This window comes from Haliotis rubra, unplaced genomic scaffold, assembly GCF_003918875.1.
Source record: "Haliotis rubra isolate DU_JTF1 unplaced genomic scaffold, ASM391887v1 Scf25, whole genome shotgun sequence".
NCBI classification, from domain to species: Eukaryota; Metazoa; Mollusca; class Gastropoda; order Lepetellida; family Haliotidae; genus Haliotis; species Haliotis rubra.
The window spans coordinates 2899042-2923896 of NW_025766558.1; the positions used below are offsets into that span (position 1 = coordinate 2899042).

Here is a 24855-nt window from a genome sequence, read left to right on the forward strand (position 1 = left end):
AGCTGTCTGCTGCTTTTCTGAATAATGACAGAATAGTGATAATATTTTGATGTATTATTTAGTTAGCTGTGACAGGACTGACTGACTGAGTTTAGTTTTGGGCCACTTTTAGCAATATTCCAGCAATATCACGGCGGGGGGACACCTGAAATGGGCTTAACACATTGTGCCCATGTGGGGAATCGAACTCTGGTCTTCGGCGTGACGAGCCAACGCTTTAACCACTAGGCTACCCCACCGCCCCAACTGTGACAGGAGCAACAGGGTTGTCCTCTGGCTGATGTGTAATTTATTTATCCATATAAGTAACATGTAATATGGGGTATTGGACAACATGGTGTGTCTTCACAAACAGAACAGGGTATTTGCCAACATGGTGTGTCTTCACAAACAGAACAGGGTATTTGCCAACATGGTGTGTCTTCACAAACAACATGATATTTGACAACATGGTGTGTCTTAACAAACAGAACAGGGTATTTGCCAACATGGTGTGTCTTCACAAACAGAACAGGGTATTTGCCAACATGGTGTGTATTCACAAACAGAACAGGGTATTTGCCAACATGGTGTGTCTTCACAAACAGAACGGGGTTTTTGACAACATGGTTGCAAGAAAACCCTCAGTGAAGAAGATTAAGATATTTCTGATTGATGATAACTTGAATCTAGCCAAATGAAAGTTTGGTATAAAAGTAAGTATGATTAATTAATAAACTTTATCATGTTTCAGCAGGGGTTAGGTTGGAGGGAACTGCTTGTTCCAGGATAATGGAGGATGTTAATTGACTATACGTCATGTGGTTGTTTCATGAGCATGTTTCATGTTTCAGGACGGGGAAGATGGTGGGTCAAAAGAGGACTGGTACCTGGTGGAGAAGACCAAACGCTTCTGTCTTCCCAAGACCATGCTGTTCCTGGGGCGAGATGAGTGTGATGTTGTAGTGCAGGTGGGTGAAAGCAATAGTCACAGTTACCTCCCATACAGGGAGTGATATCAGAGGAATTTGCTGATTTTTATAATGTGAAATAGATCTTAACTGCCAATATATGATGACGGAAAGAGAATATCAGAATGGTTGCACCTTAGATTTATAGAAACATTAGTCTGTCCCTAAGCCTTCAATACAGAGAGTTTCTATCATGGATGAAATATAAGACTGCTTATTCCGTTTTCAGTGTTGTTCAGTGAGTGAGTTTAGTTTTATGCCACACTCAGCAGTATTCCAGCTATATGATGGTGGTCTGAAAATAAGCAAATCTGCGCCAGACAACCCAGTGATCAACAAGTTGACAATTGAAGACTGTGGCCTGGGTTGTTTGATATGTCAGATATTTAGGATCATGAAATGCTTATGTTACAAGTATACCCTGACTCTAAAACTAGACACTTACATTGTGTCTCTGCATACAGATAGTCAGGGCTCATTTTACCTGTATTAAGCAGGTAGTGTCGACCTATTTTTAAGAAATGCAACCTAATGTTTATGTCTACATGCACCAAGTGCATGTAAACAAATTTCAAATTTGTGTCTGACTAACCCTTACGTGTCCACACAAAATCAATCTTTGAACACACTCCGTACCTGTAAAGTTTATTTACCTTACTACATGGCTTATCCATATCATTCTCGTAACTTGTCATGCTTTCTTAGGTGTGACGTCATCAGATCATCAAATAAAGTGGTGCTCCAATATCTTGTACAAATTTTAATATTTCCATCTACAGCAGTAGTACAGCAGTGCATCATTAGTGTATGTGACACTGGCAGCAGACTGGCCCATGTTTCATGATAAATTTATGGGACCAGGGTTTGTTTTGTTTATTGCAACTTGTTTTACAAGTAAACATGCCCCCATTAAAAGTGACGGCAACTTCTTAAATCAAGCCGTGATAGTCCAGTGTACCATCTTTTCCACATTTGAAGGCAGCGGCAGATATACTTAAGTACCAGTTGTTCTGGGTGCCGTTCTACAAAGCAGTCTTAGCGCTAAGATGACCGAAACTCCCATAACTTAACATAGACTTAAGGTAGTCTTAGCGCTAAGATGACCGTAACTCCCATACCTTAACATAGACTTAAGGTAGTCTTAGCGCTAAGATGACCGTAACTCCCATACCTTAACATAGACTTAAGGTAGTCTTAGCGCTAAGGTTGTTTTGTACAACAGCACCCTGGCCAGTATTTAACTGACAGATAAACCCTATTGCTAGCTGCACTGTGAGGATGCAGGGGTAGAACAGAGTTCAAGAAGCTGGAATGCCAGAAGAGTCAACTGAACTAAAGCCATTGCTCAGGTTCATGGCTAAGTGAGGATCATCTTGACCCAGTGGCAGACATCTTTGCTAATGATTACAGACAATGGTGTGGCATTGACTCGCCAATGATCACTGCTGTTTGTCTTACAGAAACCATTAAATACCCCCGCCTTCATTGAAACCACTACTTCTTTAATTCATTAACTAATACATGGTAAATTCAGGTGTGTATTTGCTGGGGCGGTGGGGTAGTCTAGTGGTTAAAGCGTTGACTCGTCACGCTGAAGACCCAGGTTCGAATCCCCACATGAGTACAATGAGTGAAGCCCATTTCTGGTGTTCCCGCCGTGATGTAGCTGGAATATTGCTAAAAGCGTCGTAAAACCAAACTCAGTCAGTCAGTCAGTGTATTTGCTCAGTTTGGGATATATTATGATCAAACAGTTGGCCCAACCTTTACCTGACTCCATTGTAAAGGAACCTGCATGAGATGTTTTATAAAATCTTGGATAGGCATTTAGATGTTATAGGAAGATGAATACATAACACTCTTCATAAAGACGTTATTCATAAAAGTGCATGTTATGTATTCAGTATGTTGTACATGGCTATACGTCACAACTGATGAGCCTGGGACATACAGGATCACTCTCAGGCTTTGTATCCTCTTGAATCATGAATAATAAAAAATAACTTTAAAGAGGCCGAGATGGTGATATTTACATATGTTTTGAAGTGGCTGCTCCACAGGAATTCCCACCAAGCTGCTGCGCGAACATGTCAGGTGTCAAAACAGTCGACTCTCACATACACCAATAAATCGGATATCTGTAGAAGTGGGGGGTGTCTGTGTTTGTTGAATGTGGTTGTAATCTATGTGGCTTGTGTCATCAAAGTCAACAAATCTTAGCCTGCAGACTGAGTCGTGGAGTAAATCTCTAAACTGAATGATTTGTGTGAGTAGCAGCTCAGAGCAGGGCATGCAACATTGAGGCAGTGACGTCAGTAGACGAAGACACCCTTGTGCTTCTTAGCAATAGCTTTGAATGTTTTCTTTGCACCTTATTAAATTTACTCAACATGATATTTTTTTGGTGTTGCCAACTCAAACGTTTTAATTGACCTGTCCATCAATAACAATAGTTTTGTTTTGGTCTGATGATGTTTAAACAATAATTTCTTTCAGCGAAAACACTATTAGGATAAATTATGAACTCACCTTGACAAATGTGGAAGTACACCTTATTTTTAGGTCGGAATTAATGCAGAACATTAGTGGTGTTAAAAAAATAACTTAATCGTAAAATCTTTTAGGTTGCTTAGATAGTAGGTCAAATGTTAAGTATCTGATACTACCAGGTGTATGCTGGTTTAGGACTAGACAAAATCTGAGTGTCCAACACATCCATGTATATGATAGTTCAAGACTAGTCTGTCATGACTACATGTTGTTTCCCAACATCTAGGTATAACACGACCTTCTTGAGAGCAAGGTGTTGACTGTATGGACAAACAGTATCTACCACTGTTATGTAGCTGTGGTCTTGACCTTAAGATCGTTCAGTTGCATCAGCTCTGACGCGGATTATCTATTGTAAGTCTGAAACAGATGTGCGAGTTGAAGATGTCTTAAACAAAAATCTTGTGAGTAAACACAAAGGGCATGCACTGGAAATAGGTTGGCTGTGTGATGTAGATTGGCCTGTAGATGTTATCACCAGACTGTGGTTTTCTATCAGATGTATGTCAAACAACTATCATCCATGAGTTTGTGATGAGTTTCTGAACAGTGTGAAGTAACTGACATGTTCTTTTTGTCAAGGGTTATTATGGGTGAGAGAGGTGGGGTAGCCTTGTGGTTAAAGTGTTGGCTCGTCACACCGAAGACCCGGGTTCGAATCCCCACATGGGTACAATGTGTGAAGCCCATTTCTGGTGTCCCCCGCCATGATGTTGCTGGAATATTGCTAAAAGCGGCGTAAAACCAAACTCAGTCAGTCAGTATTATGGGTGAAGGGGTTGTTGTCATCATGGGTACTACATATGTGTATCCCAGGTCCATTCTGTATTGTGCCGTTTTCTTGATCAGAACTGTCATACTGTTGTAATAGATGCATTTGATTGCCTTATATAAGAAACGGGCATACACAGTAACAAATATTTCGCGATGCAAAATACCACTCGCAATGAGGTGAACGGGAACAAACTACATGCGGTTTCTGTTTTGGGTTGTGGAATATGAACTCTGTTTAGGGTACGGGTACGTTTCTGTATTTTTTACTTTGATTTGAATACATTTCAGTATTCAGAAACGTAGCTGGGGTACACATCTGTAGTAACTGTGCTGACAACGACCCCTTCAGCAGTAGTATGAGTCAAGTGGATATTCTTCCTTCTACACCTTCCATGATACAGATCATGTCTCAACACAGAATAGTGTCCTGAACGTAAACCTTTCAATGCAAGATTAACTGGGATGAATGGTGTTATGGATACCATGTGGCCACTTTAGGGTCATGCCAGGCCTTCCCAGACATAACCAGGCTTTCTAACTCTTATCACAGTGATAATGCTGGGCTTCCATTAGACAGTGTATAAACACATCAGTATCATGCCTACTATCAGACCTACTATTTCCTGAGTGTCACTGTTCTAGGATTGTAGAAAGCTGAGTAATAAATACAGGGATGAAGAGTGTAGAAGTTGGTTGAGGTATGTTAGGCTGGATGTTGACACGGTGTCACATGTATGCTTCTTCGTGTGACACAAATGGACCTTGTTACCAGTGGTGTTGGTCCAACATCGTGTGTGGCCTGTCATGTCATGTTAGTCCTTGTATATCTGTGCTCAGCGAGACATGGGACCGTCATTTATCATCCAAAACTGTGTTCCACAGGAGATAGGAGATATCGTTTTGACAGTAGATTTTGTGCAATACCCTAACAATGCTATGATGTCATGAGCATGATGACGTCACAATGCCATGACATCGCTGCACTTCAAGTCTAATGACAGAACGGTGGTCAGAGATGTACTTTTTTTCAATGAAAACTAATGAAGAGTGATTTTTGATGATAAATAGAATCTCACACTCGTGTCTTCTGATATCAAATATATCAACCACTCGTTGATAAAAGTAAAAATATCCTCGGCAAGCCTCGGATATTTGTAACTTTATCAACTCGTGGTGATATATTTGATATCAAAAGACACTGGGGTGAGATGCTGTATGTAACCAAGATGCCTCAAGTCATGTATGTGGTCAGGCACCTTGGGGGATTCCAGGTCCGAATGTAGCTCTCAGCAAACCATGCTGCTCATGAGAAGCTATTTAGTGGATTGGGTGGTCAGGCCCTCGAATTGTTTGATTGTCTGTCAGTGTACCCCAACACCATGAATGTTGCTCACGATATCGACAACTGGATTGTCTGGTCCAGACTTGATTGTTTACAGGCTGAAGTCACTTAGCTGGAGTATTGCTGAGTGCAACAGTAAGTAACTAATACCTTCATCTCAGGTACATATTTCCTCATTGACAAATACATGATTTTGGAAATGCTCTAATTTCGAAATTTATAAACAGACAATGTTGAAATGTTTGATCCCAAATATTCTTATTTTCATGTTCATGTTTGAGGATTTTTGCTTTTAATTCAAGAAATTGTTGTTCGGATATTAGACCTCACATCATCCTGAACAGTTTTGTGTTTCATTTTTTTCAAGAGCATCTTAGCATACTTCTCATGAAATTACATCAGACACGAAATATGACTGATCCTGACTTAAATCAAATAGAATTTCATAACACTCAGACAAGACAAGAGGATAAGTGAGTGAGTGAGTGAGTGAGTGAGTATGGCTTTATGCCGCTTTTAGCAATATTCCAGCAATATCACGGCGGGGGACACCAGAAATGGGCTTCACACATTGTACCCATGTGGGGATTCAAACCCGGGCCTTCGGCGTGACGAGCGGACGCTTTTACCACTAGGCTACCCCACCGCCCCAGAGGATAAGTAGTCTTTGAAAGTATTTTCAATAAGTTGAAGTTGAAATTTGGTGAAACACTGCTGTCAAGCACTGATCTGGCATAATCCCAGCTCTGTAGTGCCTAAGCTTTCATGAATACCCACTCAGACACTGTATGCTGACCCGGAGCTGACCAAACCTGATCTTATCTCCTTATTGCTTTCTGCCAGGCAGGGAAACAACAAGTACCATGTTTTAACACCAGGGATCAAACAGTTGACCTTCCGCTCAGACACTCCACCCACTAGACCACAGAAGCAGTACATTGTGTCCAACAATCAGTTTATTTTGTATGACCAGTGTGTTTCGTATCATAGTGAGTTTGTTAAAAATTGCCTCTGTTCACCCAGCAGAGAAACTTGGTGCCTGGTGGGATAAGTCATGTGAGTGATAACCTAGCACCTCACTGGCAGGTTGGGATATCGGGGGTAATAACAGTCAGATTGTTAGCTCTATTAGTATCACCTAGTGAATTCAGTTTAGTGCATTATAAATGTGCTTATCATTATTATTATTATTATATCATTTTTTAAAGTTTTATATGATCATACTATTACCTGGACAGGTAGTGGAGAAATGATTAACTGAAAAACAAGTTACATTTTTATATATTGCTATTCTTTTCCTGCCAATTAGTCAAATTGTGAAAGCTGATGACGTCATATGTTTGATTGTCGGAAAGCTGACATATGACAGGTGTTTTATCATTTTTTGTCATGTTCATGTATTTGAACAATACACCATTCTGGACAGTGGCAACTCATGGCAACTGGTTCAGCTTTTATTATTTTAATACAAGCTATAAACTGTCACTTCAGGATGAAATGTGTGCCACTTTCTGGCAGCTTGGTTATGATGTGTGAAATAATACAGGAAACCGGAAATGCTGTTGGATGTTGTCAACGGGAGAACTGGATGTTGCCTGGAAGAGGGTTGCATGAGAAGCCAGTGAAGCTGTATATGTTACCAGGAAGATAACTGCATGAGAAGCCAGTGAAGCTGTATATGTTGCCAGGAAGAGAGTTGCCGGGGAACCTGGAGCTGTATTTATATGTTACCAGGAAGATAATGAGAAGCCAGTGCATGAGTTACCAGGAAGATAATTGCATGAGAAGCCAGTGAAGCTGTTTAGATGTTACCTATGAACAGAGTTGCCAGGAAGAGAGTTGTCGGGAACCTGGAGCTGTTTATGTTACCAGAAGATAACTGCATGAGAAGCCAGTGAAGCTGTATATGTTACCAGGAAGAGAGTTGATGTTACCAGGAAGAGATAATTGCAGGAGAACCTGGTGAAGCCAGTGAAGCTGTATATGTTACCAGGAAGAGAGTTGCCGGGGAACCTGGAGCTGTATATGTATATGTTACCAGGAAGATAATTGCATGAGAAGCCAGTGAAGCTGTTAGTTGCTGCTATGAACAGAGTTGCACTGGAAGCAGTAGAAGCTGTGGGATGTTGTCAGGAAGATGTTGGGAAGCCATTTTCATGTTTTCAGGAGACAGTTGCAGGGGATGGGGGAGAAGTCATTGAAGATTGTCAGGATGAGAACTGCAGGAGAAGCCAGAGAAGCTGTTGGATGTTGTCAGGAAGAGATTTGCAGGGGAAGCCAGAGAAGCTGTTGGATGTTGCCAGGAAGAGATTTGCAAGGGAAGCCAGAGAAGATGTTTCATGTTTTCAGGGAGACAGTTGCAGGGGATGGGGGAGAAGTCATTGAAGATTGTCAGGATGAGAACTGCAGGAGAAGCCAGAGAAGCTGTTGGATGTTGCCAGGAAGAGATTTGCAGGGGAAGCCAGAGAAGCTGTTGGATGTTGTCAGGAAGAGATTTGCAGGGGAAGCCAGAGAAGCTGTTGCATGTTGCCAAGAAGATAACTGCAGGAGAAGCCAGAGAAGCTGTATTCATCATATATTGCAAATTTGTAGGAGTAGGATAAATGTCTTGTCAGCTGAACCCTCAGGACTCCTCATGTGATGTACCATGTGTGTGAGCCAGTGAAGCCCTTACTACATAGGTTCACACGCAGGTTGCATCACACCGTATACCCCGAGAGATCATTGAATAACTATAGTGTACAGCATTGATAGTTGTTAGATGAAGTCAAAATGATTTCAAAATTTTGATTTAGAAATATCAATCCTTACCTCTGCTCCTGACAACATTGAGAATAGTAACAGTAACACTCAGTTAGGGCTGCAACGAACACACTATGTGGCGAATATGATATACATCGTGAATAATGGGAAATGAAGGTAAATATTTCTTCATGAATGCAATAGCCATATGTCATGCATGTTACAGTATCCCAATGGTGTGAATCGATGCTCATGATGTCAATCACTTGATTGTCTGGCCCAGACTCATTTATTTACAGGCTGCAGTCTTGTAGCTGGAGGATTATAGAGTGTGGTGTTAAGAACAAACAAACAAGACGATTTAATGCGATGCCTTGGTCATGGAAGGATGACTTTGTTTTAAATCATGTTATTTTTAAATGGAGCAAAACATCCCTGAGTTGCAAGATACTGGCAAGTTGATCAGATATACAATACTACCAGATAGTTATTACCAGGCTAGTTTGTCTCACAGTCCCTGAACCGCATTATTTTCCCTACTACCTGGCCCTCCCTGCAATGCTAAAGCTCTAAATGAAGCAAATGTAGATTTCTTCAGGTTCTGAATTTCACATCTCACTGGGACACTGGGATTTATTTGTTTTTATCAAAATTATATATATTCATAAACCAAGCATTAGTCTACCTATAGGCAGGCAAGTGAAGTATCTGTACACCAAGTATTTAAGGATAAGGGATCGTATAATCTATGATGTCTTCAACATCAGCAATATATACACCAGCCTCTGGCTTCAGATTTATGGTGGTTAGAAGGTGCAGACTTCACAACCCACAGTTGTTTTTAAGTAACCATTTTGGCGACAGGGAGTAAGTTGTGATCATAATGTGCTGATATGGTGAGTTGATGTTGATGTACTTATTCTTTATGCAGGAAACATAATCTGTGTCATGAAGCCTGCAGCGAGGGTGACTCACGGCAGCTTGTGATTGTTTGTGAGGACGGCAAATATTCCTGTGTTTGTGACCCGTCATTTGAGGGGCCTTCATTCAGTCAGAAACTGCACATAAAATGTAAATATGCTGAAGTTATAAGGGTTTGGGGATGTTCACCAGTACCGATGTACTTTCCGGTGTTACAGTCAGTATAGTTTTAAACACGTACAGATGTCAAATACACGTCAACTTATCCATTCATATCATTTGTTTTAAAAGTTTGAATTGGGTAAATTTAGATGAGATTTAAATATTATTAGTAGATTCTTTATGGAGTGATTGATGCGACAAGTTATTTGGTGTGTACAGAGGATGTTTGACTTCGTAGGAACAAAACAGGCTTTTCCTGTGCAGAGAGACCTACAAAAGCTGATGTTTCAGTAGACTGACTGACTGACTGAGTTTGGTTTTACGCCGCTTTTAGCAATATTCCAGCAATATCACGGCGGGGGACACCAGAAATGGGCTTCACTCATTGTACCCATGTGGGGATTCAAACCCGGGTCTTCGGCGTGACGAGCCAACGCTTTAACCACTAGACTACCCCACCGCCCCTGTTTCAGTAGATGCCCAAGAAAGGTGAAATGTTCTATCAGTTGTGTATTTCACAGTGATCTGCACCATCTTACCCATAAACCCATCCTTCTCATTGAGCTGACTGAAGATATAGTCTGTTTGCAGTGAAAACGTACCGATGAATTTCACTGTAAACTAAAAAGTATCAAAGTGAAATTAAGATTGCGAAGCCTCATAAATTTACCTTGCCAATTGAACATTTAAATCTCAGAATTTTGTTCAACTTAGGATAAAAGTTGTTTAACAAACAACCATAGATTCAAATCGCTATTATTGGTTCGTATTACATGGGGTAAGCGCAGTAGTTAGAACAGTGAAACAAATGTACGTGCAGTACGTGATGAGTGTTAACTTAGACCAACCCTACTTGTTCTCAGTTTTTTATCCTAAGTAGAATAAAACTCGGAGATTTAAATTTTCAATTGGCAAGGTAAAATTATGAGGATTCGCAATCTTAATTTCACTTTATTTGATTTACTTTTTTGTTCAAAGTGAAATTCATCGGTACGCTTTCACTGCAAACAGACTATAGTTATTTCACTGGAGTGAGATATGAATTTTAATTTGGGTGTATAAGTGAGTTACTTTACCCCCCAACAAACATGATAAATGGTTTTATGGTGATGCATATCATGTTGAATACTATAGTCATAGTACTGGAAGATATGTAGCAACTCAACCCTTATCATGCAAGGGGACCATTTTACAACCAATACAACACAATACAATTCATTAAAATACAACCACTCACTAAACTCACACAGGCTTGTAAACTCTTATAGTGAGTGAGGTTAAAGTTTTACGTCTCAGCAGCAATATATGGGACATATAACAAGCGAGCTGGTGTATACCTGTATATACTATATATACTAGTGGTGATCCGATTAATTGAAATAATCGAAGATTGGTCACAATGACTAAACGACCAAGCAATCGATAATATTTTCTCATAATCGAACACAAACAAGTTTGGATCACTGGTTTGCATTAACAACCAATTTCACAAGGTTGTTTTTGTCTGTTACATTTCACAAGCGTTACAAGCTCATCCTTTTTCATGATTGAATTATTCATTGAAATTTAGGTTCATACCATACTAGTCATCCTTTAAGATATGAAATTTGTAAATGCATTTTGTGCAATTTGCAAAAAAACCTGAAAGAGCTACATGTTTTATTCTATATTTTTGTGCATTAACAAACAAACAGGAGAATTTGATAAATGACGCTAACCAATTATTTTCGATGATTTATCGGTTGTAATGAACCAATTATCAATTGTGAGATTTTAACGAATTCCAATCACTAATATATACTATAACAATGATTTCCTGTATCACATTTGAACATTTCACCTGTCCTGCTATTATCTGGAACTGATAACTTTATTATTGAAACATGTACTATGACAAGGTGTAATATGGATAACAACTTGTTTATATATGCTACTCAATTTCTGTATGAACCATCAGATAATGTCGTTCTGTTTTATACAAACTTGACATATGACAATCGGTTTTGTGTATCATGGAAAGATAGAAACATCCCTATTAGAAGTGGAGTAGAATATGTATACAACATTTCCAGGCTCAATCTTTCCCCTTCATGAGGGCTAGAGAACATGACAAATATATGTGCATGTGAATAAAGCCAGTTGTGACAAGATTCAAGTTGACGAACATTTGTGATGGGAGAGTGATGCTGTGCTGAGTGTAATGTCATGATAATACAGCTGGGTTTGTACAATAGATTAAATAAGTAGATACAGATCACTGTGAATTAGAATCAAATTTTCCACTGGGGAAGAAAACTCGCTGACCTCGATTGATTGATGCCATTTAATATTGTGGAATATTATCTAGATGCACTCATACTTAGGCCATTCAAGACTTTGTGCATCTAAAACTGACACATTATGCTGCTTCTTGGACAATAAAGAATTCATTCATATCTTCTACAAGGTTTAATGTTATATTTGGGATTACACTTTCTCAGGAAAGTACAGATTCTAGTCTTTTTGTTGGGTTGAGTCCCATGCGGGATTCGAACCCACACGGTCAGACCTCAGAGTCAGGCACCTAATTGCCAGCACACAAAGTTAGCAGCCTAACCCACTGAGCCACCGCAGCTTCCACGTGGACTTTGTGTGCTGTCAATCTGTACTTTACTAAGAAAGTGTAATCCCAAATACAACATATGTTCCATTTGACCACTTTCTAAGTGTAATTGTGTATTCACGTCTACTAGGTTGTCCACTCCTTGGTAGGAGAAAAGCTCTGAAGGTCATTTGTGTACTGCGGAACAACATCATGCCTTTGTCTCAACACCTTTCTGCTGTAAACCTTTACTATTTGTTCTGTCAACAGGAGAATATCTAAATATTGGCCCTGTTCTGCCAGTTCAGTGTTCCTGTTCTGAATATCAGATGCTGTCAAAGTCCATTTCATCACCCACCTTTGATATTCAATAGCACAGGATTCACAACTAAAATAGCATCAACTTCTTTCTACACTCTGTGTGAAATAATAAAGGCAACAAAAGGATGTAATAAACTTGCTGCTCGTTTCACTTTGAAGGTGTAATTCCTGCTGCAGTGACTGTGTGTATGTATAGGAGGAAAGTAGTTGTGAGGTGATTATCACGTAAATCAGTTTGTGTGATCACTGAATGAAGTGATCAGGTAGCACTCAGAATGTAGGCTGTCATCAGGCAAGCAGTATTTCTTTTTTAACGTGTTGTTTTGTTGAGTGGAGGAAAGGGTTGTTGAGGTTGGGTGTGTTCAGTTGTACTGAAAAGGGAGTAATTTAAGTTTCATCTTATTTCAAATGACATTCTGATTAGTTTCAGCATACTAAGGAATAATGTAATACACTTAACAACAACTGAGCTGCCAAAATAATTTTTAATATTTTGCTCTTAATGCTTTAGTTAAAAAAAGTTTAAAATGTCATCAGCGCACAGAGTATAGCTATTGTATGAATAGATGCACTATTAAAATGATTATTATTATCATCATATTAATTCAGACATAAACTTTGAGGTCATATGTGTTGAGCTGAGAAAACGTGACAACACCCACCAAATAATGCTCTTTTGAGTTTACTGCTATACAGATATTTCTAAGAGTTTACACACAATACAGAGCCTCCAATGGCTCTGAGGCAGTGGGATACATTAGTCGGATGGCAGTGTTCACTTATCTTGCCAAATGCCTGGGTTTAAATCTCAACATGGATACACTGTAAGATCAATTCTGGTGTGCCTGGCCATGATATTGCTGGAACATAGGCATCCTCACTCACTCACTCAACCACTATGGCAGATGGGAGTGTATGACTGTTTACAATCATAGAGTGACAGTTTCAGTGTTACCTGAGCAGTTTCTGCATCACAGCTGCCATATTTCTCTACACAATGCCAACCAGCGTTTTATACAAACCATTCAAAAACACATCAAGAGCTGCTTCCTTAGACAAGGGTACATGAAGCTGGGATGTCTAAATGGCTTGAGCCAACTTATTTCATATTCTGTATATGACTGTGGATAGGTATAAGCTGAGGTATTTCGGTTTAAAAAAAGATATTTCCAAACCATTAAACATTTGGCTATTTTTTTCTTGATTGTGAGGAATTGAGGTCTTTGTATGTATATTTCTGTACAGGGATGTGTCACAACTTTATGTAAGTTCTGAAGAAGGATATACTGTGTTTTTTAGATTTAAATATCTTTCCCAGTATATACTTCTCTCCCAGTTTAAACATGACATTTCTATATCACATCCCCTACTTGTATTGCCTTCCTTAATGACAAAAACATCTCACTGATGTACATTTTGAATCACCACTTGACACAGCTGTGTGTCCCTACAGCTGATGTCATTTATGTCGTCATCAAACATGCATCAATTCTAAATATGGCAATGATGCTGCCTGGAAATCAATGTTCGGCCAGTTTTTGTCAAAATGTACAATTGTGTAGTAACTGCTGAAGTCCTGCTTCAGTGTATGTAGAACCATGCTGTTGGTAAGTGCTGCTTGCTTGGGAGGGGATAAGATGGGAGATTGGGGTAGGTTGCAATCAAGGGGAGATAATTCCTGTCACCCCAATCGTTCCTTGTAGCAGTCCTCTGTTTTGAGGGTGTACATGTACTGACATATTTTATCCATTTTGTATCTTTCCACATAAAATGTCAAATTATTACTTATTAACATATATATGGTGTATATATATATTCAAGGCCTTTTTACAGGCATTAAGCAGGTTGCAAACAAGGTTGCTGGTGAAAAATTCAAAGTAAGTTAATGTTTGTATTTCTTATGTGTAGGTACAGATATTTACATAAATCTATGTTGTAACTCTACAGTCCAAGTAGCCAGTTTGTCATTACATTAGGCTGTGTTAGACTGAGGATCTACAGCAGTTGACAGGTGCTCTGTCCCCACATTCATACCTAAGGGTTGTGACATGCACTGTGGCGCAGTGGCTGGATCATCAGACCAGAATACCTGCAGACAGAAGTGATAAGTCCCTCTTTTGTACCTAGTACCTAGTATGGATATTGTCACATTAGAAGAAAACTGCATCAACTAGAAAAGAAACTTTATCGCTATTGATCAGACTGTATTTTATGTGAAGTATTGAAGATGTACCATATGACTGACTGACTGACTGAGTTTGGTTTTACGCCGCTTTAAGCAATATTCCAGCAACATCACAGCCGGGGACACCAGAAATGGGCTTCACACATTGTACCCATATGGGGATTCGAACCCGGGTCTTCGGCGTGACGAGCCAACGCTTTAACCATTAGGCTACCCCACCGCCCCTGTACCATACGATATTACACCTCAGTAAAGTACAGATTCTGGTACTTTGTAGAACCCACACTGTCAGAGTGAAGCACCTAATCGCAAGCACACAAAGTCAGCAATGTAACCCACTCAGCCAACATGGCTTTGAATTCCCAAAAAATTAAAATGATATTGCTGTAATATTGCTAGAAATGACATAAGACCACACTCACTCACTCACTCACTCACTCACTCACTCACTCACTCACTCACTCACTCACTCACTCACTCACTCACTCACTCACTCACTCACTCACTCACTCACTCACTCACTCACTCACTCACTCACTCACTCACTCACTCACTCACTCACTCATATTTAAGGTATGCCATGATCATGTTATGGAACAAATGTAAGTGGATTTTGTTGGAAGACTTTAAATGACATTTGAATGGTATTTAAATGTCTTGAATGTCATATGATCAAATGTTCCCTGACTCTCTGGTGAGACATTTACCTTGTCCTTTACCTGTAATCTTTCGTCGTTACACAGCCACATTCTACAGATGGTAAATGGAGTTACCTCCCTTTGTTTACTTTACCTACCAATATCTCCTGACCTTTGACCCACATTCCTCATGTCGTAAGTCAACACTGTGAAAGACAGTCAGTCTAGGGTGACCGTCCCAGCCAGTCAAGTGTTGTAGATTGGTCAGACTTGCGACATATCGTTAACAAAACTACATCTATCAGACAAGTACTGTTGATGTTTGAACTTGTAGCCTAATCATTTTCGTGTAAACCACCTGTGTAAGACTATTATGACAGGCTAGACCTACCTGTCAGACCGAGACCGGCCGCCCCTGTACAAGGGCTGTACAGGTACATTTACCTGGAGGGTTGTTATCAGGATCCAGGTACGTACAATCCACCATTCTCCAGTACAGCACTGGTTGTCAATATTGATATATTTTTATATAGGAATTGCTTGTGATGATTAGCCCTTGATGATGTCTGTATAGTTGGCGTCCCTTTGATACTCTCTGTCACTGTGGACAGCATAGAGAATTTAGTGTCACTTCCGACCACATGGCCCATAGGCTTCTGTTTGTACATCCTCATGGTTAAAGAAGTGGGTTCACCTTTCTGAAGAAGGACATGCTCATTATGTTGGGTTACAGGTAATTGTCATGCCTCCAAAACCTGGCTAGTTAAGCTTTTCCTGAACCATGTAATTGTCTGTTGATTCATGTGTTGGTTTGATATCTTAACAGTGGACTAGATCAAAGTGTTCATTGTTTGATGGTTGTGAAAAGATGACATCATATATTGGGTTTTTTTTATAACCGAACTAACAGCTGTAGAATGTTGCAGCTTCATCAAAGGATGTTGTTTAAAAATTTGAATAAACAGTCATGTCTCTAAGTGATAATTATATCTGTTCCTGAGCCAAGTATTAATCCTAAAAAAGGGATGTTTAGAATATCTTGGCAAATTAACTTGATGAATCTACATTTTTTTAGTCTTTATACATTTAAATCCACTATTTTGACCTCTTCACTATCAAATTATCATGTCTGCTGGCCCGACACAAACCGACATAGGTGTGTGCTGCAAGCCATGGCTGCCTGACTCCATGCACGAATCACTACAGCCCTCTAAACAAAGCACAGGTGTGTTAGGTAACATCAAATATTCATGGCACAATTACATCCTGCAGACACCTTGGGATAAACCAGCGCTAGTGTCAACAAGGATCTTTCTTTGATGTGGTCTGCAGCTGTGGAATAAAAGTTGTAATATCTTGGAAATCAGGGTGTACCAATATTTCCCTATCTATGACCCCATTCATATTACAGAAATATCCTTTCTGTATTATCACAGGACCTTGTCACTTAATTGTTTCCCTTATTAGTTTAGGTACTTGGGATGAGAGGATTCATCTGAATAACTTGTAGATGTCTGTACTGACAGATGTTCATAGTTTATGAGTTGTTCTTGTCCGAGGGGCATGATAGTTACATGTCAGCTCCTTCTACTCATCTGTGAATATTTGTATTCACTTAATCATGCCCCTGGACTGCAGCACTCCAGCTGAGACAAGTGGATCATGTTAGCATGGAAGACCCTACTTAGTTCCCCTGTCGGGACCCAAAGCTGGATGTCATTAGGGGTTCTTCAGGTCTCATCAGATTAGACAATGAAGTCTTGTTACTCCTGTTATTGCCAATCATGTAACTCCTGAAATTACTGTTGTTGCCGGTTAGAACTTGTACAGGTCTATTTGTAGGGCCCTAACTTCTCTGCCTTTGGTGGGCATTAAAGTATGGTGTTGTATAAAGACCCAGTTAGATTTGGTGGACATTGACGGACGTGGGGTGGACATTGAAATATGGAGTTGTACGAAGACCCAGTAGTATGGTGGACATTGACGGACAACATTGGGGGTGGACATTGAAGTATGGAGTTGTACCAAGACCCAGTAGTATGGTGGACATTGACGGATGGTGGGGTGGACATTGAAGTATGGAGTTGTACCAAGACCCAGTAGTATGGTGGACATTGACGGACGGTGGGGTGGACATTGAAGTATGAAGTTGTACCAAGACCCAGTAGTATGGTGGACATTGACGGACAGTGGGGTGGACATTGAAGTATGGAGTTGTACCAAGACCCAGTAGTATGATGGACATTGACAGACGGTGGGGTGGACATTGAAGTATGAAGTTGTACGAAGACCCAGTAGTATGATGGACATTGACGGACAGTGGGGTGGACATTGAGGTTTGGAGTTGTACGAAAACCAAGTAGTATGGTGGACATTGACGGACATTGGGGTGGGGTGGACATTGAAGTATAAAGTTGTACCAAGACCTTGTCACTGTGTGGACATGGAAAGATCAATTTGAGCCAAAACTCTGTGTAGCTACAATTCGGATCTTCTTTATTTAAGTTAGATTGTATTACAAGAGGTCAGCTTAGTAGTGGTGGTCCGATTAATTGAAATAATCCAAGATTGGTCGCAATGACTAAACGACCAAACGATCGATCAAGTTTTCTCATAATCGAACACAAACAATTCTGGAACACTTTTTGAATTAACGATATATTTCAAAAGGTTGGTTTTGTCTGTTACATTTCATGAGCACTACAAGCTTGGTCCAAGTCATGATTGAATTTATCTTAAAGACCCCAAGAGTTCCTAACATACTAGCTAGTCATCCTTTAAAGATGTGCAATTTGCGAGAAAAAAACCCCAAAGAACTACGTTTTTTTCTTTATGTTCTTTTGTGCAAACAGGAATATTTCATAAATGACGCTAACCAATTATTTTTCGATGATTGATTGGTTGTAATGAACCAGTCATCAATTATGAGATTTTAACCAATTCCCAACACTACAGCTTAGGCTAAATAGAAATGTTTGTTGTTTTTCCAGTTGACAAACCTTGATAATGCCATAAACTAGCGTAGATAATGTTTTGATCCTTTCTTGGGAATTATTTCTTGCTTGACAGTGTTTGACAACTTGTAAAAGGAATAGGTCTGTGAAAGTAAATTGTCACGATAAATCTATTTAATTATAATATCATCTGCCGAATATGCTTGACTCATTAATTCGGCCCAGCAATACCAAGTTGGGAAGGAGTAAACACACCAGTCTCAGTGGTAGAACTTAAGGATGTTCACATCACTGAACAAACTGGGCTGACAAATGACCATTGAGCTCTACACTGGACATCAAGTATACAAATGTGTTGTCATATTATCCACGAATATTACCCATAACCATTGCTTGACAGTGAGGAATCTCAGCAATCAAAGCTTAGTCCAGCCCAAGTTTTCAGCCATTGAGGAAATATCGCATGTCTGTAATTTCTCGCCTGAAAGAGTTTGTAGTCCAGTTTTGTCAACATTGAGGGAGTAGCATGATCTCGGGGTGTAGTGGTTACCTGCTGACTACTGGAGCCTGACCGGAGACCACTTCTTGGGTTTTGTTAGTGAGTGTCCCAACCCAGATAGCCCACAGTTCAAGGAGAGGTCTCTCTAACACTGTATAATTAGAACCATTTCACCACCATTCAACAACAGCACTTCTTTCCCATGTCACCTTTTCGGCTTTTATGCTTTTGAGCGCTTATGACAAAGTGTCAAATGCTTTTGACAGTGTTAGAATGCTTCAGGTAACACAGAATATGCATAAGCTATGATAGTATTTATCACCATAAAGTGTACACTGTGTAGAAGCTTAACATGGTGTATAAATGTAATATCTTACCCCAACCTGCTGTACATGGTGCATGTCAATAGCCCAGTTGGGTATATATTGGTGTATAATCTAACGCCAACACTATGTATATAGTAGCCAACATTTGGTACATGCACCAACTGGTTTTATACACAGTGTGTATTTTTAACAGGGTCATAAACCAAACCTGATGTATAGTACATACTATATATTCTCAACCCATCATGATGTATTTATGGTACACAGCATAAGCCCAACAGTGTATTTACATGTTAAGGTAGCCATTGACTGAGCTTCACTAGCATCAAGCAAGCAGTGAAATATCCCTGATGCTAATTTTAAACATACAATTGTGTCTTGGGTTGACAACTATGCTCTTTAATTGCTGTCAGTTTCTTGTATATATTTTGTTAGTAAAACATAATACCCTATTTGGCGTGGTTTGAATTGAATTTTCATGCATACATTCTGGTTCATTCTTTACTTTGGTTCTTCAATTTGTCAAAGTAATAATGGACATTATGTTTAATGTTTTATGCTGAAAACATGTGAATAAATTTCATTTTCAAGAAGGTCCAACCCAAGACATCTATTCTGTCATGTTCATGCTCATATTTTAGTATATATGAAAGCAGTTGTCAGCAGTCAGCATCTCTGTGAGAGGACTTGTGTGTGTACACTAACTATGACATATTAATGTAAAGAAGGATGGTAAGATGGTAAACATGTGGTTGTACAATAATTGCACATCAGTGTAATTCGCTTCATGTTTGTGTGTCATAAGGACTTCGTGTATTCATATAGATGAATGTCATGTATTCGTTTAGTAGAATGTCATGTGTATAGGATTCTGTCTGCAGGACTTTTATGAGTGGTGTTTACAAAGTTTAGAAAGTTCAAGCTAGAGTAAACAGTGCCTTCCAATGTATCTGTCATAAAGAGAACCTTCAAGTAGTTGTGAGGAAGACAGATGCTTTGTGGGAATCAGACAAGTGTTGCGTGATGTGGACTGAAGTGGGTAGACTCTGTCGCTAGTTTGTGACTAAATATAACTGATTGTTACGTGTATCACATTAATGGCCTGTAGGTTAATGACATCTTACTCCATGATGAACATTAAAATCTTAAAAAAAAATTAAATTGCTAATATTAGTCAAACCATCCCATTTGAAATGACCTCATTAAACACATTTCAGACATCTCCAAACAGCTGGAACAGAAGAAGTCCATATGTAGAGTTGCTATATTAGTGAAGTTCCCAGCAGTGATTGTCAGGCAGATGGGGTTTTCTGATTAACAGTGTCCTGACAATGAATGAGGTTTCACTATATCGGGGGGCAAACATGTTTAACATGCCTAGTTGCCAGAAGTTGTATTGGCAGAGCAGAGAGCTCTTGAGGTCTGATGTGTCTCATATGTTATGTAACATATTACATGGAGGGGTGGTGTCTTACTCAGTGTGAAAGGTATCTTGTATGTTGAATATCATCAAGTGTACGTCATTGACATAAGGGGTACCTCTGTCATTTTGGGTATATTTTACACTTCTGTGCACTGGGTGACTCTGGTATTTTGGAATCCTGTTTGAGTGTACTCCATGGTACAAATGGGTATCAACTATGTAAGGAATCCTTCTGTTTGAGTGTACTCCACGGTACAAATGGGTATCAACTATGTAAGGATTCCTTCTGTTTGAGTGTACTCCACGGTACAAATGGGTATCAACTATGTAAGGAACTCCAAATTATCAACTATGTAAGGATTCCTTCTGTTTGAGTGTACTCCAAGGTACAAATGGGTATCAACTATGTAAGGAATCCTTCTGTTTGAGTGTACTCCAAGGTACAAATGGGTATTAAATATGTAAGGAATCCTTCTGTTTGAGTGTACTCCAAGGTACAAATGGGTATTAACTATGTAAGGAATCCTTCTGTTTGAGTGAACTCCAAGGTACATATGGGTATTAACTATGTAAGTGTACTCAAGGTACAAATGAATTCCTTCTGTTTGAGTGTACTCCAAGGTAGGGTACAAATGTAAGGAATCCTTCTGGAGTATCAACTATGTATCAACTATGTAAGGAATCCTTCTGTTTGAGTGTACTCTGAGGTACAAATGGGTATCAACTATGTAAGGATTCCTTCTGTTTGAGTGTACTCCTGTTTGAGGTACAAATGGGTATTAACTATGTAAGGAATCCTTCTGTTTGAGTGTACTGGGTATCAACTATGTAAGGAGTTTGAGTGTACTCCAAGGCACATATGGGTATTAACTATGTAAGGAATCCCCCTGTTTGAGTGTACTCCAAGGTACAAATGGGTATTAACTATGTAAGGAATCCTCCTTCGACTGTCTGGTTGTACTGTAAAGTAATGTCTGCTGGTGTCATAACCAGGCTGTTTGACTCACCTGCCAAGTGGGGCGAGTCTACTCCATGATCGCTTGTATCTCACACAAGTAACTTTAGACACGTGTTTATTCTGCTACAGAAATTCTATTTCTATAGCTGAATTACTGATTTACATGAAGGTAATACAGGTTGATCGAGCAGTGATCATGAAATGGGGCATCATGAATTTACCATTGGTGCTAGTCATGCTTGGATATAATGTATATTGTATATACCAGTAATTAAAATGTATAGCATACATATGCAGGTCAGAACAGAATGATAGTTTGATTTGTGCAGTGGATAAAATATTACTGTAGATGTCAGTATCATGGTGTAATATGTTATATGTTTTGCCTTTATTTTATTATAAAATAAGACTTTATGCCTTTGATGCTTGATATATTGAAGTTTAAAGTCAAGAGTTATCTTTCATGACATTGACACATCATATTTCATATTTGTTAATCGTGACTGAATGTTAATTGTGTTCTATTTATTTGATCATGAAATGTCATTAAACCAGTGATAAGAAATCTCAAATACATTGTCTGTTGGAAGAAGACACGTCTATTTGACAGCTATGTGGAGATAAGTGTATCAAGAAGCCTGTAGATGGTGGTAGGGTTACCATGTATTCTACCTATTGTGGTCGGTGGGGAGGAATGTGTGTGTTGACACTGGCCTGCGTGGCTGTGCCAGGGGACGTGACTGTTCGTGGACTCACAGCCAGGTGCATATAGACTGGACCTGTGACAAGTACATGCTAGATAGTGGTGACATCTTGGAATTAAGTCTGATGAGGAGGATGGGACCTATGTCTGTGATTGATGGAACACTGGCAGATTTTCCGTGTTATAAAAGTTATAGAAGTTGAATGTAACTTTTCGAATTAATGGAACATACCTGGAATGTACCTGGACCAAACTGATTACAATTGAGTCTCAGGTAATTACATTTTGGGTGGAATTATATTTTGAATGGTATTGGTAAATTGCTCCTTGGAACATTTGTCAACAGTGATCAGTTCTACATGGAGTTTGGAACAAAACAAATACTGCAAGTGTTGATGTACCGTGGAGAAATGTCCTCGTTAAAACTAGTCCTTTGGAATAACCCTCTGGGGGTATGTAAAACAAAACCTCAATTTTACTCAAGGAATAGATGTTCTTTGACATATTGGAGTGTGGGGTCTTCCTTCTTATTGTTCTGTTGATGTGTGACATCAGTGTTATGTTGTGTGTACCATAACTTGCTCAATCTCTTTTGAGTTTGACAACAAGCATGAAGCTGAGGAAACGATTGTCCTGTAACACAAAGCCCCACAGTGATAACTAAACATGTCTGTGTATGGTGGTTTTAGTCATAGAAGTCTGAAATGAATGCAGCTAATGTTATACTACTCAAAACAATTTAAAGAATGCCTATGTTTTTCATATCACAATAGCTAATCTGTTGGTATTACAGCCTTTCAATTGTGGATGATTTTTAACTTTTTTTAATGGTAGAGATGCTGAAATAATATTACATATTCTGAGGTATTTGGTGTTAAAAGTATGGAGATTTTCTGACCCACAGTGAAGACTATCCATGGTCTCCTTGATTGATGGTGCTGGAATATAGTTAGGAAAACCAACTTTCACTCAGTGGCATTCAAACTGACTGTCCAGTGATCTGGTGTATATCTATCTGTTATATCCACAGTGGGACAGAGCACTGGAGTACAGCTAGTATATTGTTATGTGGTATGGGAACCAGTGTATATATCTGTTATATCCACAGTGGGACAGAGCACTGGAGTACAGCTAGTATACTGCTCTGTGTTATGGGAACCAGTGTATATATCTGTTATATCCACAGTGGGACAGAGCACTGGAGTACAGCTAGTATACTGGTCTGTGTTATGGGAACCAGTATATATATCTGTTATATCCACAGTGGGACAGAGCACTGGAGTACAGCTAGTATACTGCTCTGTGTTATGGGAACCAGTGTATATATCTGTTATATCCACAGTGGGACAGAGCACTGGAATACAGCTAGTATACTGTTATGTGGTATGGGAACCAGTGTATATATCTGTTATATCCACAGTGGGACAGAGCACTGGAGTACAGCTAGTATACTGTTATGTGGTATGGGAACCAGTGTATATATCTGTTATATCCACAGTGGGACAGAGCACTGGAGTACAGCTAGTATACTGTTATGTGGTATGGGAACCAGTGTATATATCTGTTATATCCACAGTGGGACAGAGCACTGGAGTACAGCTAGCTAGTATACTGTTATGTGGTATGGGAACCAGTGTATATATCTGTTATATCCACAGTGGGACAGAGCACTGGAGTACAGCTAGTATACTGTTATGTGGTATGGGAACCAGTGTATATATCTGTTATATCCACAGTGGGACAGAGCACTGGAATACAGCTAGTATACTGTTATGTGGTATGGGAACCAGTGTATATATCTGTTATATCCACAGTGGGACAGAGCACTGAGTACAGCTAGTATACTGTTATGTGGTATGGGAACCAGTGTATATATCTGTTATATCCACAGTGGGACAGAGCACTGGAATACAGCTAGTATACTGTTATGTGGTATGGGAACCAGTGTATATATCTGTTATATCCACAGTGGGACAGAGCACTGGAGTACAGCTAGTATACTGTTATGTGGTATGGGAACCAGTGTATATATCTGTTATATCCACAGTGGGACAGAGCACTGGAATACAGCTAGTATACTGTTATGTGGTATGGGAACCAGTGTATATATCTGTTATATCCACAGTGGGACAGAGCACTGGAGTACAGCTAGTATACTGTTATGTGGTATGGGAACCAGTGTATATATCTGTTATATCCACAGTGGGACAGAGCACTGGAGTACAGCTAGTATACTGTTATGTGGTATGGGAACCAGTGTATATATCTGTTATATCCACAGTGGGACAGAGCACTGGAGTACAGCTAGTATACTGTTATGTGGTATGGGAACCAGTGTATATATCTGTTATATCCACAGTGGGACAGAGCACTGGAGTACAGCTAGTATACTGGTCTGTGTTATGGGAACCAGTGTATATATCTGTTATATCCACAGTGGGACAGAGCACTGGAATACAGCTAGTATACTGCTCTGTGTTATGGGAACCAGTGTATATATCTGTTATATCCACAGTGGGACAGAGCACTGAAGTACAGCTAGTATACTGTTATGTGGTATGGGAACCAGTGTATATATCTGTTATATCCACAGTGGGACAGAGCACTGGAATACAGCTAGTATATTGTTATGTGGTATGGGAACCAGTGTATATATCTGTTATATCCACAGTGGGACAGAGCACTGGAGTACAGCTTGTATATAGTTATGTGGTATGGGAAGTATACTGTTATGTGGTATGGGAACCAGTGTATATATCTGTTATATCCACAGTGGGACAGAGCACTGGAATACAGCTAGTATATTGTTATGTGGTATGGGAACCA

General features: G+C 39.5%; 1 protein-coding gene across 1 annotated transcript in view; it reads left to right on the forward strand.

Moving 5' to 3' along the window:
- Positions 1-24855, forward strand: part of LOC124279436 (centrosomal protein of 170 kDa-like) — a 158943-nt gene that overhangs the window by 22204 nt on the left and 111884 nt on the right. Inside the window, exon 2 of the mRNA XM_046715262.1 lies at positions 834-950. Within this exon, the coding sequence (XP_046571218.1) occupies positions 834-950 (117 nt within the window). The remainder of the gene's footprint in view (positions 1-833; positions 951-24855) is intronic.